Genomic DNA, 18,228 nt, shown 5'->3' on the forward strand with positions numbered 1-18,228 from the left:
ATTTCTTAATTCAATATGAATTTTGACAAATCTACCGTTAGATTACATTCTCTTCATATATTTGCCATGATTACAAACTTTCAAGGGGATCAAAGATTAATAGTCATGTCATCAATCAATTGTTTAAATTCTAGTTTTTATAGTTTAAAATAACGCATTAAAGATGCGTTTAAAGATTAAATGGTAAATTACACTTGATTGGCATGAAAATTAGCATGCATGTTAAGACCATATAGAATATGTAATCCAACGGTTAGATTTTCGAAATATAAATTCAATAATAAGTTATTGGTTGGTGTAACATTTTTTAGAGTTATATTAAGTGTAACTTGAATCCAACCCTATATTTCTTAATCTGATTTGAATTTTGACACATCTACCATTAGATTACATTATCTTCATATATTTTTCATACTTCCAAAATTTTAAGGTGATCAAAGATTAATAACCATGTCATCAATCAATTGTCTAAATTCAAGTTTTTGTAGTTTAAAATAGCGTATAAAAGATGAGTTTAAAGATCAAATGGTAAATTACATCTGATTGGCATGCATGTTAAGAACATATAGAACATGTAATCCAATGGTTGGATTTTCAAAATATAAATTCAATAATAAAGTATTGGTTGTGGCTGGAGTTTTTTTTTGAGTGCATGATTGTGTGAGAAAATGCTTAGTAAAAAGTTGTTTTAATTCATTGTTATTGATCGAAGAAATGAGTTATATTTTGTGGCCCTCTACGCGGTGGTATTAAAAACCGTCGCAATATAAATGTTTCAGTGACAATTCTATTACTTATAGTGGCGGTTTAGTGCACAATATTTTTAATATTAATTTAATAAAATTGGTAAATCAAATGTCAATGGTGAAAAATGTTTTTTCTCTTTAAAATTTGGGGTGAAGTGTAGCTTTTCCAAATCCCAAAATTTCAAAGTAACAACTACCAAAGAGAGGTAGTTTTGCCAAAAAAATATATACAAATTTTATTTTTTATTTTTTAAATATTGAGATTAAATTTCCGTAAATTAAATTCACTTACACAATTTTTTTTTTATTATTTTAAATAAATCCCCCCGCCCCAATATCGTTTTTACCTAAAAAACAAAAAAGAAAAACCCTATCTCCCCCCCCCCCCCCCCCCCACCCCCCCACAAAAAAAAAAAAAAAAAAAAAAAAAAAGGCGCCCAATTTTTTCCAATCCCCCGCCAGGTCTCTCCATCTCACTAAAAAAAAACCTTTACTTGACAAAAAAAAAAAGAAAAAAAAAATCTCCCTCAAACGCCTCTCCTTCTCTAACCAAGCCCTAAATCCCAAATCTCCAAACACAAATGCCTCTCCCTCAAATGCCTCTCTCTCTAACCAAACCCAAAATCCCCATTCAAACCCAAACTTAAACACCTTTCCTGCATAAACCACAAACCCCAACTCTCCAAATACAAACTCCCAACTAGCTACCATTACTGTACGGATCTGCAGAATTTCCAACTATTGCTGCAAAGAGGCCAACCACGCCACCTTGAGAGCTTTGTTGTTGTCTATGCTGCTATCAAACACGGTGTAGGTACATTTGCTAACCCTCTCAATTCTTTAAATGATACCCATAACCCATGTATTGGTTGACTTAGTCGTAGTTCTTAAAATGCAATGCTAGGTGTTTTGTTTCAATTCATATTTAGATATATAAGTTCCCTTGGGTGTTGTCTATTTGAGATGCCATCTGTATGTGGGGTGCAGGGATGGACCTAGTAGGGGGCCCGGGTCCCCCTGTCCTTATGTGAAAAAATAAAATCAAAGCCAAAAATTATCTTAAAATTAAGAGTGATTTACTTACCGGCCCCCCTAGAATTTTGGAAAAAAATAACTTCAGACCTCAAATAGTTTCACACTTTCAATCCAAAGAGAAAATTTTGATATAAAGAACCCAGAATCAAAAATAAAATTTGGCCATCATTGAGTTTTTGACCCATAGCTCCTCCAAAATAAGCAACAAAATAACTTTAATAAATTCAAACAATCACAAAGGGATAAATAGAAAAAATAAACCCAAATCTTTTCTATTTAGGACTCTTAAATCAAGAGATTCAAGACTCCTAATAAAAATTGGGGAAAAAAACTCATCTTTTTATATGTGTATATATATATATATATCAAACAAACAATCCCATCCTTCTCTCATCGCCGCTTGCTGCAATGAGCTCCATTAAGTTGAAGATTTGACCAGCCAACCAGCGACGATCGGCACAAATCTAGCCTCCAGGCCCTCTACGGCTCCACTGCTGTATTTATCTCTCTTTGAATCCCTCTCTTTGTTTGTATATTCAAATGTGTTCACTTTAAGTTTAAGACAGCTGCTCTTTGTTTTGGTAAAGTGATGGAAAACTATAGTAACTCATAAAATAGTAATATAAAATAGGATTGTTAATTATATTATTATTTTATTGATTGATATTTTTCATTGATGAACATAGGTTGATATGTTGATACGTGTAGTTCAATCAAGCAAAATAAGATCACTATGTAGTACTGTAGAGGACTAGTGGCTATATTGTTAACTTGTGAGTGATCATCAATTTGCTTTATATTCAATGTAATTTTTATGTCTACATTGCAATCTCAATGTAAACTTACATGACAGACATACAAAAAGTAATAAATACTGTACATATTTGTAAAGAAATGGTAAATATTGTATATTTTTTACAAATGTATACAATATTTGCCATTTTTTTTGTGTGTATACAATATAAATTTACATTATATGTACAATGTAAAAGAAGAATTTTCCTATATTTTAAATTAATAATAGTGTTTCTATAATAATAGTATTTGCTTGAGCAATTAAATTAAGCCATTCACTCATTCTTATAGACTTGTTTATTAATTTTGTAGAATAAAATATTTTTTTGTCTTGATTTTTTTTAAGTTAAAATTTTTTATTATCTCTGGCTTGGCCTCCTATAAAATATTTTTGACTTTGCCACTGACTATATGGATACTTATTTGAAATTTGGTTTTTTACACATTCTTTGCCCCCCCCTAACTTCAAATCTTGGGTCCGTCCTTGGTGGGGTGGGCTATGTGTCTTAAAATGGTAAATCTTGAAGTTTTCAAATATCTAAACCCTCACAATTCCTTCTAAACTAAAAGTTTTATATTAATTATTATGTGAATTAGTTTAATGGCCTTGTCATTGCAATACTTCTCAATTTAGACAAAAATGAACTAGTAACTAGGTATTAGATTCATATTATTTCAATAGCTTCTAAAAAAAATTATAGATTAATAAATATCAATTCAATATCTCATACAAATATATGAATAATTTTCTATAGATTGGTTTTTTACTGTTTTTACCTTGCCAATCCTGTTTTGAATGTACCTATTATATGATTTATATCATTATCATATAAAATATGAGTGGGTTGGGGGGTTAAATTGTGCTTATTCTTCTTTGATGATTGCTTACTATAAGGTTATACCACATGCATGTTTGAGTCTAAACAAATCCTTATCCTTTGTTCTGTGTTTTAGGACTATGTATGATTTGTTGTCCTGTTTGAATTTTTTATTAGTTTTTTTTTTTTTTTTTTGAGTAAAGAGACGAATTTTTTATTAGTAATGTAGATAATGCAAGTTAATTTAATTTCTTTGATTGACTTGATTTCATGTAATATAATTCAGATCCTCAGACCTGCCTTATTTACCAATATTATTGACAAAGTTTTATTATAATGAAAGTTGTTTGTTATGTTCTATAATTTCAGAGCTCTAACACAAGAGTTCCTTTTTTCCCTCTACTTGGATCAAGCCGCATTGGTTTTTGGTGGACTTAGGAAGAATTTTGCAAGGGTAGGTCATTTATATTATGCATAAAATACAAAGTTCAATTTATTATCTATGTTTTCTTTTAGAATAAACCCATAAAGTAATTAGTTATATATATCTATACTGAAATTGATTGAAGCTATTTATTTATATATGTGTTTTTTTTATCTCGTATACAGGCAAATACAAACTTTTGTATCTTATTGAAAATATATATATTGTGGTAATTTTCGGAACACTATAAGGAATGTTAAATGTGGAAATTTTGTAGAGTTCTCTGATGTGAGTTTTAAATGCCCAATCTCAATTGTTTGGCTTGAGATTTGCTTTAGGTTGTGTTAATATTTCTATTTTGTGGCCAAATATGCGAATTCTTGATATTTCTATTTTACAAGACCCAATGTTAACTATACTAGTTATTTTTAAGAGTTCATAATTATACATGTGTTAGCAACCGTTATTGTTGTTAGTTATATATTATGATGCTTTATAGGGAGTAGATAAAATGTTAGTTGATAAATTTTGGATGTATCATTCTACTAGATATATTAAAGGGGTTGAAAATTTTCTTGAGTATGCATTTAAACATTCAATAAATAAAGATATGCAAAACAATTATTTGTGTGTTGATTGTAGCAATAAGTATTGTTGGATTGAGGATAAGGTCTAGTATCATCTTATACTAGAGTATCATCTTTTACTAGTGGGTCATGTCTTTAACACAATCATATTGGAAATACATATTTATATTATATACTTTCATCATATTAATACTAACTAATAGTAGGTAGACGTGGCAAGGGCTTATCACAACAAAAAAAAGGTAGACATGGCAAGGGAAGGTAAAAGTAAACGCAGAATCATCACACCAAAAGCTACTCAAGAGATTACTATTCTTTTTTACCAAAGACTGAAAGGAGCTTGGACGACTTTTAGTGAATACCCAAGATCTGAGCTTGAAACTCTATATGCTTGCTATAGAGCTCAACATTTTCAGCATAAGCAACCAGATGAGGAAGTGAAGAAAGAATTTGTAGAATTGGTGAAACGATGTTATTCTAATTGGATGTTTCACATTAAAAGTCCTATTTTTAAGAAGTACACAGAGAAAGAAGATCGTTATAAGAATGGTCCTTCTTTCATTCCTACACTCTTTTGGAAAAAGATGGTGGATAAATGGATGGATGGAAATTAGAGGGTGAGTATAAATGAAATACATGTCATGAATTCTCTCTATCTCTCTTGCACTTTCTTTAACCATTATTTGTTATTATTTTTATAAAAGCTAATATTCTAGTGAATTATGTTTAAAGTTTTGTTTTGTTTTGTTTTTTTTAAGGATGGTACTAGTAGGGATGAAGAGGACAACTCAATCAATCACACGAGGGAGGTTGAAAACAACTTGGAGGGTAACTCGTAGGAAGCTTGGAGGGTAACTCGCAGGAAGACTAGTATAGATCTTGTCGTAATTCTAGTTGTTTAAGTTTAAAACAAGGTTTAATTTTAAGATTTCTTTGTATATACTATATTTTAAAGTTTGAACTTATATGAATTTTTATCTTTCAATTGATCAATTTTTAATAATTACAATTAACATGATGGTTAAAAAATAATAATAATAAAATATTTCAAAAATTATATAAAATATTATCATCGATGACATAAAAATTTGGTCATAAATAATTTTATAGTGACGACAAAGTTTCTCGCAATTTATAGAATAGCGATGCCACTTAACCCTTTACAAAAACATTTTAAGCGATAGTTTAATGTCGTCACTATTATTTCTAACTAATTGTGAGGGGTTAAAAGCTCTTATAAATAAATTTTAGTGACGACATTATTATTTGTCTCTAAAAAGTATGTCGTCAATTTGGAATTCACAAATAACTAATTGCGAGGGTATAAAGGTCCTCACAAATAGTTGTTAACGATGACTGTTTTCCCTCGCTAAAAATAAGTCGTCGACTTTTCTCGTCGTTTGATAATATATTTGTGAGGGCAGATTTGTTCAGTAGCGACGGTGGATTGCCCTCATAAATTATTTATTTGCGAAGGTATGGTCGCAAAATCTCTTTTAGCAACAAGAGCAAATACGACGGCTTTCGAGGGCCATATGCCCTCGCTAATAACCTTTTGCGACGATATTTGAATTTTTGCGAGGGTATTCTATCCTCGCTAGTAGACTCTTTTTTTGTAGTGTAAAGAATTCTTTGATATAAAAATATTCTCTCTCTCTCTCTCTTCCCTATTGTTTGAGTTAGATTTTATATTATTTTATTGTGTAGTTATATTATTTTAATATGTTATATGTAAAAATAAAAATTGGGATGTAGGATGTATTGTTTCTAAAAAAAAAAAAGATATAGGATGTATCGTAAAGTGAATTGGTATAATAGATAAAGTAGATTTATAAATAGTAAAATACCAACTTTTATACCATCTCCAATGCTAGCACTTAGCTTGTGCCCATGGACTAAGCTAGCCTCACAAAAAAACCTCATTTAAAACTGTAATACTTCCAAGTCAGATCGGATTCAAACCAAATTGAACAGAAAACCAAGCTACACATAACCCATAAGTCTAAACTGGTTGTGAAGTATCCCTTAAACTCGGCCCCTATTTTATCAATGTAAGGTCACATTTAATCTCGGCGAAAATGGGCAAATGCCCCATTTCCCAAACTAATTAAAGAAATGCTCCTTTTTTGAAACTCGATTTTCTCAAAATCGAATTTCAAAAAAAAAATCTGGAGCCCTATAGCAACATTTTAAGGAGCCTATAGTGACGTTTTAAAGACCTATAGCGGCGTTTTGTAACTTGACTTCCATGAAATCAAGTTACATGCAAGTTTTTCTTCTTCTTTTTTTACATATAACTCGACTTCATGGAGCTCGAGTTACAAAACGCCGCTATAGGTCCTTAAAAATGTCACTATAGACTCTTTAAAACGTCACTATAGGGCTTAACTTGATTTTGAAAAAATCAAGTTTCAAAAGAGGAGCATTTCCTTAATTATTTTGGAAAAGAGGAAAAAATGCCGGATTGTTTTTTTGAAAAGGGCAAAAGTCCATTTTCTCCCCATTTATCTCTAAAGCCAAGGTTGTTGGCAGTTGGTTTAGGTATAGTATAAAGTTTTCCCATGTAAGATGCTAAGCGAATGCTTTAGCGTGTGCTTTGGTTAAGTAATATTGAATTGCAATTATTAGAAAGTTTCCCAAGTAAAACTTTGAAATGTAGACTTGTTATCGGATTTTCATTACATCTGCTTTGACCTTACTCTATTGGCTCAAGTATATATGAATTCCTAAAAAGTAATTGAAGTCGATCTCATTTTACATTGTATTGGGACCAAAATACCAAATGCCTCACCACGTTTTACTAAAGGTCATGCTAATGAATTCCCTTAGGGCATCGGTTAAAAATCCATTTTAGGAAAGTTTTGACATCACTTTTATGGGAAATGAAAAAAGCTATCAAAACATTAATTGCCCTTTTTTCTTTTCCAATAAAAACTTTCTTTAAATAGATTATTAACCAATGCCCTGAGGGCATTCGTTAGCATTTCCCTTTTACTAATTTAATTTCTTCTTTGCTTCGTTGGAGATGGTGACTAGTGAGACTCATCTCAGTTGCCACGTTAATGTGTATGGTGTGGTTGAAGCCACAAATGATTTAATAAAATATCCTCTTATAAAAAATAAATTATTTCTTTAGTTACAAGACAATATCTACGACCCACTACAGGCCAAAATGGCCAAATACCACAATTTTCAGAAATTTGTAGCAAAAAAACACTGTTTTGGAACTAAATAGGGAAATACCACTTTTATGGTACTCGAGTTTGGCAAACTCGAGTACCATTTGGAACTCGAGTTTAAGACACTTGAGTTCCTAGAAGTTTTGCCACCCTGGCACTGCTGAGGTGGAAATTGGGCGATTAAAAAAAATAATGTGGTACTCGAGCTTGGTATACTCGAGTACCATGCAAAACAATACTCGAGTATGTCATGCTCGAGTACCTTTTATAAATAAAATGCTGTTTATTTTATTTCTACGGTACTCGAGCTCACCAAGCTCGAGTACCTTGTAACTTTTTTTTTTTTTTTGGATTATCGACAAATAAACATAAACATAAAATGCTGCTTATTTTATTTCTACAGTACTCGAGCTCACCAAGCTCGAGTACCTTGTAACTTTTTTTTTTCTGGAGTATCGACAAATAAACATAAACATAAAATGCTGCTTATTTTATTTCTACAGTACTCGAGCTCACTAAGCTCGAGTACCTTGTAACTTTTTTTTTTCTGGAGTATCGACAAATAAACATAAACATAAAATGCTGCTTATTTTATTTCTACAGTACTCAAGCTCACTAAGCTCGAGTACCTTGTAACTTTTTTTTTCCTGGAGTATCGACAAATAAACATAAACATAAAATGTTGTTTATCTTATTTCTACAGTACTCGAGCTCACCAAGCTTAAGTGCCTTGTAACTTTTTTTTTTGGGATTATCAACAAATAAACATAAACATAAAATGCTATTTATTTTATTTCTACAGTTCCCCAGCTCACTAAGCTCGAGTACCTTGTAACTTTTCTTTTCTTTTCTTTTTTTGGGATTATCGACAAATAAGCATTAATATAAAAATAAGCAGCTTTTTTATGTTTTTATTTATTTAAATAGAAGCATTGTAAAACATAGAGATTTTCATTTCAAAATATGAATTTAATTTCTACATTAAGTAAAACTGTTCACTGTTTTCTCATAAAAATTTTTCATTATTTTCTACATAAACTATTTCTAGGATTCTGAATAAAAATATTTTATGTTTAGCATTATTTAAAAAAATTATTCACTCTCTTTTTTGCGTAAATTATTTTCTGTTCACTACTTAAAAAATTGTTCGCTATTTTCTCTTAAAACACCTAGTGAAATCGTGTTTTCTAAATTTAAACATCAAATCTGAATCCTTTTTCATGTTTGAATTTCACAATAATCGAACCTATTTTTCTGCATTGATAAAATCTGTTTCTACATTAATAAAATTTGCTCTCTGCACATCATGTTTACTACAATTGGGAAATTTTGTGTTTACAACAATGAACAATTTTAAAATAGTGAACAGAAAATAATTTACGCAGAAAAGAGAGTGAATAATTTTTTAAACAATGTTGAAGAGAAAATAATTTTATGCAGAATGCTAGAAATAGTTTATGCAGAAAACAGTGAACAATTTTACTTAGTGCAAAAAAAAAAGATTTTACGAATGCTGTAAGCAGATTCGAATATACAGTAAACATGATGTGCAGAGAGCAAATTTTATTAATGTAGAAACAGATTTTATCAATGCAGAAAAATAGATTCGATTATTGTGAAATTCAAACATGAAAAAACATTTAGATTTGGCGTTTAAATTTAGAAAACACGATTTCACTAGGTGTTTTATGAGAAAACAGCGAACAATTTTTTAAATATGGAACAGAAAATAATTTACACAGAAAAGAGAGCGAACAATTTTTTAAATAATACTGAACAAAAAATAATTTTATGCAGAATGGTAGAAATCGTTTATGCAGAAAACAGTGAATAATTTTTATGAGAATACAGTGAACAGTTTTACTTAATGTAGAAATTAAATTCATATTTTGAAATGAAAATCTCTATATTTTACAATGCTTCTATTTAAATAAATAAAAACATAAAAAAAACTACGTATTTTTATATTTATGCTTATTTGTCGATAATCCCAAAAAAAGAAAAGAAAAGAAAAGTTACAAGGTACTCGAGCTTGGTGAGCTGGGGTACTATAGAAATAAAATAAACAGCATTTTATGTTTATGTTTATTTGTCGATAATCCCAAAAAAAAAAAAAAAAAGTTACAAGGTACTCGAGTTTGGTGAGCTCAAGTACTGTAGAAATAAGATAAACAGCATTTTATGTTTATGTTTATTTGTCGATAATCCAAAAAAAAAAAAAAAAGTTACAAGGTACTCGAGCTTAGTGAGCTCGAGTACTATAGAAATAAAATAAGCAGCATTTTATGTTAATGTTTATTTGTGGATAATCCCAAAAAAAAAAAAAGTTACAAGGTACTCGAGCTTGGTGAGCTCGAGTACTGTAGAAATAAAATAAACAGCATTTTATTTATAAAAGGTACTTGAGCATAACATACTCGAGTATTGTTTTGCATGGTACTCGAGAATACCAAGCTCGAGTACCACATTATTTTTTTTAATCACCCAATTTCCACCTCAGCAATGCCACGGTGGCAAAACTTCTAGGAACTCGAGTGTCTTAAACTCGAGTTCCAAATGGTACTCGAGTTTGCCAAACTCGAGTAACATAAAAGTGGTATTTCCCTGTTTAGTTTTGAAACAGTGTTTTTTTACTACAAATTTCTGAAAATTGTGGTATTTGGCCATTTTGGCCCCCACTACAAGTAAGGTTAACTTTAGGCAGTACACAAAAGACTTGAGCTGGTTCTCGGATTTAATCCGCTCCGAAATGCAAAATCTAGTCTCTTTTTTTTTCTCAGTGCGTTGGCTTTGTCTATCCTATCATTTCCCGTTTACTAATATTAATTTCTTCTTTGCTTCGTTGGAGATGGTGACTAGTGAGACTCATCTCAATTGCCACGTTAATGTGTATGGTGTGGTGGAAGCCACAAATAATTTAATAAAATATCCTCTTATAAAAAATAAATTATTTATTTAGTTACAAGACAATATCAATGACCCACTACAAGTAAGGTTAACTTTAGGCAGTACACAAAAGACTTGAGCTGGTTCTCGGATTTAATCCGCTCCGAAATGCAAAATCTAGTCTCTTTTCTTTTCTCAGTGTGTTGGCTTTGTCCATCCTGTCATTTACGCAATGAATTCTGGGCAAAATTTGCCAAACAATATAATTCTGAAAAAAATTTAGGCAGATGGCATGCGTTCAAAGTTTATTAGTTAGTTGGACTCTTTTTTGGAAATCGAGTATAATAAAATCAACTTCCAGCCAAAATTGCCAAAATTAAGTTTAATATACTCGACTTCCTATCGAAAATTAGCTCTGAGATGGATAAAAAATGAAGTCGAGTATAGCAAACTCGATTTTGGCTGGAATTTTGGCTGGAAGTCGATTTTGCTGTACTCGATTTCCAAAAAACAGTCCAACTAACTAATAAACTTTGAACGCATGCCATCTGCCTAAAATTTTCCCAATATTGTACTGTTTGGCAAATTTTGCCTGAATTCTGTCTAGAAAGGACAAATGTTTCAAATGATTTTTTTTTATTTATAAGTTACCCTTCAAATGATATTTATCTCTCCAAATTTATTACCGACTAAACCTTAATCCTTATAACTTGGAAAATAAGAGTCGAGAGATAGTAAATTATAATACAAAATTACATATACCATGTATGGGTTAATTAAAAAATATTGTATAAATTAGACAAAATCATCTTTTTGGCTCTTATATTTTGCGGTATTTTCATTTTGGTTCTTATGTTTCGAAGACTTTTAACTTGGTTCATGAGTTTTTTAACAAATTTTTATTTTGGTCTTTACCATTATTTCAATGATAGAAACTGCTTACCTGATTGATGGTTTACAGATTTAGTATACTTATGTGGCTCATAAATTTTTTAAAATAATTAATTAATTAATTGATAGGCAAAACATGGATTACTATCTTGTGAAAGAGCCCTGAACTAACATGGATAGGTATCTCATTATGTTTTGGGACATAGAATCTTTTTAAATAATTTAATTATTAAAACAAGTGGAGAATGAGATATTTGGACTCTAATTATTATTAACAAAATAGAAGAAAGTACAATCTCAACTAAACCATACAAAATATATGTGAAATAAACGACTTCCTGTCATACACAAATACACAAGCATTTTATTAATGGAGACAATACAATCTCAATGAAACTGTACAAATATATAGGAAGTAAACAATTTCGTGTTAAACAGAAACACAGAAGCATTTTATGAGATAGGAAATGTTTACTTCAAATTTAGTTTGATAAAATTTCTTCCAATCCAATTTGTGATAATTAATAAAAAAATTCATGTATATTTTTAATTATATGATCTATTTAACGAGTCTGTGATTTGATTAAATAATACATTTGAATGGTTTTTTAAGCTGTCCTGTAATGGATTGGAGTAGATTTCTCTATACTGATTTGAAAGAATTTTTTCTCTTTTCATATAAAAATATTACTATAAATAGCCAAAAACATGGAGTCTCCCAACAACATAATTATATCAGACCTGAACTACACGAAGCGGAATACAAAAACGGTGAGTAATAAGACACCATACATAGCCCAACTGAAAAACTTGAGGCTCAGCGGCATGGGTATCGAAATTCCAAGGAAGAATGCAGTGATCAGAAAGAAGACTGCAACTTTCTCTACCACTTGAGCCTGGACCGGAAACTTGGAGCTGATTAGTTTGGCGACAAAGAGAGTAGAGAAGGCAAGTATTACAGTGAGAGAGCAAATGGAAAGATAAAGGAAGTTGGGATGGAACTTGTGGGGATTGGAGTGCAATTCCAAGGGCTGATGTGAAGCAAAACCCAAATATTAAGCCTTGCCATTGTAGGTTTCGCTGTTCCATGTTTTGCCTAGCAACAACTGGAGCTTAGGGATGGCAATTTAAATCCGACCCGTGGATACCCGGTCTAGCCCGACCCTAATGGGCCGGGTTTTACCCGGTCCGATAAAGAATAGGGTCGGGTATGGATTTTTTTTTTAAAAACCCGAAGCGGGTCCGGGTTTTATCAAAAAAATCCAGACCCGACCCGAAACCCGACCCGGATAAATACCCGGTTAAATACCCAGTATATTAAATTACTAAAATACCCCTTATATATATATATATATATATATTTTTTTTTTTCTTCTGATTTTGTATTGTAAACCCTAAGTCTCTACTCTCTACTCACTGCACACACACAGCCAGCCGCCTCTCTCACACTCAGCCCTGCCCTCTCGCCTCTCTCACACTCAGCCCTGCCCTCTCGCCAGCCGCCCTTTTGCCTCAACACACAGCCCTCTCGCCTCGTGGCCTCGCCTCAGCCCGCAGCTCTCGCCTCGCCTCGCCGTCTCGCCTCGCCTCGCCGTCTCGCCTCGCGTCGCACTCTCGCGTCGCGGTCTCGCCTCGGGGCCTCGCCTCGCCTCGCGTCGCCGTCTCGCCTCGTGGCCAAAAGGTACCATAATAATATGTATGTGTGTATTTTTGATTAGTGTTTGTTTGACTTGTCCAACTTTCTGAGACGGACCAATAAACACATACATTGGTTGGACTTTATGTGGTATGAATTTTTATTTTGATATTTTCGTTATTTCTATAAAAGATCAAGAACGAGGTATATGGCTTTATTAACATTTTAATAGCAAGTGTAATGTATGTATATCACACATGATCCAAAGTGACACCATGTTTTCAAAAAAATTTCTCAACATTCATCTCCTGCCTTCATGTGATCCTCCACAACTAACTAATACAAACGCAATAAACTGAAAACCAAGCAAAACACAGTACCTTACATTTATTTATTTATTTTCTTCTATCAGCAAAGAAATTGAAACCGAGAATATACCAATCAATTAGCAACTCCATGTCCCTTAAAATATCCTAAACATATTCGAAAAACAGCCAATTTCTTAATATATCATGACCTTATGGATTTCCTATGAAATTAAACTTAATATATCATGACCTTAAGAATTTCCTATGAAATTAAACTGACCCTACCTTCTTTCTTCTGATTAATCCTTGTTTCAAATGTCTTTAAGAAAAAAAAATCCCAATTGATAATTTTTTGCTTACTGATCCCAATTGATAATTATATCATATAATTACACTGCTACACATATGACCCTATAAAAAATCACTTCAAAATTATTAGTCTATCAAGTAATTATCAACGATCAGAAACCAAAATAAAAATAAGTGAATCATCGATTCCACAACATCCAAATTGTGAGCAACAGCAACAAAAACAATGAATACGGATTCTCAAATTCTGTCTCCAAGTTCAAGCCTTTGTTTAATAATTACACAAAGAATTGGAAAAAAAGAAATGAGCTTTGCTTACAGGCATCAATTTCATCGTCCATGTCATCGGAGGCAACACCACGGTTGCGTGAAAAATTCTTAGGGTTTATGACCTTTCCTCTCTTACCCATTGCTACAAAGATTCAAAGTAGTAAAATTAATTAAATAAAATTAACAAAACCCCTATATCATAAATTCGTAGTTCTCTTTATTTACATAGCTTACTGGAGTTATTAAAAACAAGGTGATATGAATAGCCATTACTTTGATCTTTTATTTATGTGATATGAATTTTTATTGTGTAAATTGTAATAGTAGATGATTAGTCAAAAAATTATACAAAGAAATCTAATGAAAATTGATATTATAGTGCTTAATATTTGCTGGAGTGAATACTTTTTGGTTTGGAATTTTCATGTTAGGTTTTGGTAATTTTGAATTTTGTGGTTAAACAGTTTGTTGAATTTGAAATATGGGGTATGTGGGTTTTGGGTAATTCATGTCACATGATTTTGTGTTTGTTGTGAATGCAGAGCCTAAAACGGAGATGGAAAACACAAACAAATCTAGTTCTTCCTCGCCGAGCGGCTCTCCCTTGAGAAACAAATCTAGTTCTTCCTCGCCAAGCGGCTCTCCCTTGAGAACCGAACGTTTTCCTTTGCCAGCTATGCGGCCTTCTTCACCATTTTCACGTTCACCCTCACCATTGTCGCCTGGCAGCTCACCCTCAGGATCACCATCACCTTTATGCCCATTAAACAACAAGTATTGGAATTTGTAGTTAATCATGTTTAATTATGTTTGGGTTGATAGAATTTGTGAATCTGTGTATTTATGAATTTGTGTGTATTAATCAATGAGTATGTCACATAATAAATTTAAGTATATTTGTTGTGATTCTAATTCCTAAACTTTTGAACCAATTAGGAGTCCAAAATCCCCAACGGTGGACTTAGGAGAAGACTTAGAGTTAGAGGAACAAGAAGGGGGAGAGGGAGAGCGAGAGCGAGAGCCTACAAATGAGGGCTTGGAGTTGGATACAACTAGAAAAAGAAAGACTACCTCAGATGTTTGGGATCATTTTACAAGGAAGAAAGTTGATGGAAAAATTAAAGCCCAATGTCATCATTGTAGCAAACTTTACTTGGGTGATTCTAGCCAAGGTACAACCCATTTACGTAATCATTTAGCAAGATGTCCACGGTTGAAGTTTAAAGATATAAGGGATATGCGACAACAAGTGTTAATTAAACAACAAAATAAGGTGGATGGAACTATGAGTTTAAATGCTTATCAATTTGATCAAGGCAAAGTGAGGAATAATCTTGCTCGTATGGTCATCCTACATGAATACCCCCTTTCAATAGTTGACCACATTGGGTTTAGAGAATTTGTGGTTTCTCTTCAACCGTTGTTTAAACTTGTCACAAGAAATACTTTGAAGAGTGACATTCTTAAAATCTATGATAATGAGAGGGAGAAAGCTTTGAAGATGACGGACAAGAATGGAAGTACGATGACAATTACAACTGATATGTGGACTTCAAGTAATAAAAAGAGAGGGTTTATGGTCATTACCGCTCATTTTATTGATCATACTTGGACGTTGCAAAGCCGGGTTTTAAGGTAATTTTTTTATCTATAAATTGAATGTTAAAGACTTTACATTTAGAATGTTTATTGAGTTATGTTATAATTATTCCTATTATTTTTTTAGGTTTGTTTATGTTCCTTCTCCACACACAAAAGATGTCCTTGCTGATGTCCTTGTTGATTGCTTTTTAGAGTGGAATATTGATAGGAAGTTGTCCACAATAACCGTTGATAATTGTAGTACTAATGATGCTATGATAAGACTTCTCTTGAATAAGCTTGATAGTAGTTCTCTCATGTTGGGTGGGTCTATGTTGCATATGAGATGTGCTGCACATATTTTGAATTTAATTGTTCAAGATGGGTTGTCTCTTATTGGTGATGGTATTGAAAGGATTCGTGATAGTGTGATTTATTGGATTGGATCACCAAAAAGGAGGCAAAAATTTGAAGAAAATGCATGTCAATTGCGTGTTCAATGCACCAAAGAGTTAGTCTTAGATTGTAAAACTCGTTGGAATTCAACTTACTTAATGCTTTCTACTGCATTGATTTATAAAGATGTTTTTCCTCATTTGGCTAAACGTGAAACATCTTATTCTTCTTTTCCATATGATCATGATTGGGAGTTAGCTAAAGATATTTGTGGGAAGTTGGAGTTGTTTCATAGTGTGACTGAGTTTTTTTCAGGTCGTAAGTACCCCACAACTAATATGTATTTTACTTTGGTATGTGAGTTGAAAATTGCATTGAATGAATGGAGTTTGTCTTCAAATGAGATGATAGCTACAATGGCAGAAAGCATGCTTGCTAAATTTAATTCTTATTGGGCTAATGTTAGTGTTGTTATGGCTGTTGTTGCTATCTTCGATCCAAGATATAAGATGAAGTTATTGGAGTTTTATTATCCTAACATTTATGGTGATAATTCAAATTTGGAGATTGAAAAAATAAAGAATCTTTGTTATGATTTGCTTGATGAGTATGGAGATCTAGATGAGTCCCTTGCAAATAATGAAGGAAGTTCTCATATTCCTGCAAGTAGTGCTTCAAGCCCTACGGCTCAAATGAAGTTTAGGTTGAGTGGGGCAATGTCATGTTTTGATTTGTTTGTGAACAATAGTTCAAAGAGACATGGGAGTGATAGAATGGAATTTGATTATTTCATTGATGAGGGAGTGTTGAAGAGAAGTGAAGATTTTGATATTTTGGGATGGTGTAAAAGTAATGGTCTCAAGTATCCTACTTTACAAAGGATTGCAAGAGATATTTTAGTCACTCCTGTCACAACTGTTGCTTCAGGATCTGCCTTTAGCACTAGTAGGAGGCTTTTAAGTCCACACCGTAGTAGGCTACATCCCAAGACTATAGAGGCAATAATGTGTGCTCAGAATTGGTTATGGAGTGAAATCAACGGTTAGTAATTGTCTAATTTTTATTTATAAAATCAAAATTGTATTTTTATTTTTGCTTGTTACAAATTGATGAAGTTTATTCCATTTTTTAATTCATTGTTGTTGTAGGTTCTTCAACTATGTCTGGTGATTGTGATCTTCAAACAATTCTTGATGATGGGGAGCCTAATGAAGAGGATGGGAGTTGTGTCACAGTTGTGGACGATTAAACATTTTGTAATAATTTAGTAGCCGTTTTAATTTCTTAGACTTGTTAGATTAATTTGTTGGTTTGTAATTATTCTAAACCATTTGTAATTTCTTAGTCTTTTTAATTTGTTGATTTGTGGAGGATAAGACATTTTGTAATTTCTTAGACTTGTGAGATTTATTTTGTAGCTTTTTAAGTAATTTATTGCCATATAAGATGATTTTGGGTGCCATATAATGATATAAATGGAGGTAAATGATTTGGCTACCATATAACAGGGCAAATTTTGGCATTTGGGCCATGTTAAATGACTTGAATGGGCTTGAATTTAGGGGAAAAAATTTAATGGGCTTCAAATTTTTTTTTTTTTTTGGTTGGGCTAAATTTGGGCCCAATAAGTTAAACGGGGCTCGCGGGGCCTGGCGGGGCGGGTCTGGGCCCCGAGAAAAAAACCCGATTATTATTCGGGCCGGGTCCGAGTTTCGGGTCTTGGCCCGCGGGTTGGGTCCGGGTATGCAAAAACCCGGCCCGAACCCGACTCGTTGCCATTCCTACTAGAGCTGGAGTTACCAGTGGTGATCCAGGTCTGTAGTTTGTGAAGGTTGTGGCTGTGTTGGTGGCGAGTGAGATGATCTAGGTAGGAGTTGGGACATTAAGATAGATAGAAGGAATTCTTTGAAACTATGGACAATGTTCGTGTTGGATGTAGATATGCATGTAGATTTACGATAACATGCTTTATTTATATGGCATCGAAGAAAGAGAAATGCACGACTTATTAGATATGCATAGGTCTAAAAGGCCATCGGGTTGAAAGTCGGATTTTTTTTTTTTTGGGGATGAAAATTCGGATAGTTTTATTTTTATATAAAGTCGGATCTTCTTAATCTATAAGGTTGTATTTAGATCCGAGAATTTTAAATTAACAAATTTCAAGATCAATATTGTTTCTATAATTTGTTTATTATAAACTTAAAACAAGGTATGGTTGATTTGATTGTTAAGGAATATAAACATTTATGTTATGAATTTAATATTCTTCCATTTAATCATTTAAATCTTTCTATTGATGACTCTATTTATGAATTTTATCAATATACAAATTCTTTACACTGAACACTTTATTCAACTCATTCA

General features: G+C 32.3%; 1 protein-coding gene and 1 long non-coding RNA gene across 3 annotated transcripts; both read left to right on the top strand.

The window, feature by feature from the left end:
* The first annotated feature begins 1,191 nt into the window (after positions 1-1,191).
* On the top strand, positions 1,192-5,389 carry LOC142631024 (uncharacterized). 2 transcript variants are annotated; one of them, XR_012843489.1, is made up of 4 exons: positions 1,192-1,560; positions 3,764-3,848; positions 4,609-5,022; positions 5,164-5,389. It is a non-coding gene; the product is annotated as an uncharacterized LOC142631024 (long non-coding RNA). The 2 variants fall into 2 exon arrangements; XR_012843490.1 differs by having other exon boundaries at positions 4,612-5,022.
* Positions 5,390-12,069: 6,680 nt separating this feature from the next.
* LOC142631353 (zinc finger BED domain-containing protein RICESLEEPER 2-like) lies at positions 12,070-17,260 on the top strand. Its single transcript, XM_075805494.1, has 6 exons — positions 12,070-12,132; positions 14,316-14,370; positions 14,427-14,658; positions 14,824-15,519; positions 15,611-16,902; positions 17,010-17,260. The coding sequence occupies exons 1-6, from the start codon at positions 12,070-12,072 to the stop codon at positions 17,108-17,110; spliced, it is 2,439 nt and encodes an 812-aa protein (XP_075661609.1). The 3' UTR covers positions 17,111-17,260.
* The last annotated feature ends 968 nt before the right edge of the window (positions 17,261-18,228 follow it).

The sequence above is a fragment of the Castanea sativa genome, chromosome 4, assembly GCF_040712315.1.
Source record: "Castanea sativa cultivar Marrone di Chiusa Pesio chromosome 4, ASM4071231v1".
Taxonomy (NCBI): domain Eukaryota; kingdom Viridiplantae; phylum Streptophyta; class Magnoliopsida; order Fagales; family Fagaceae; genus Castanea; species Castanea sativa.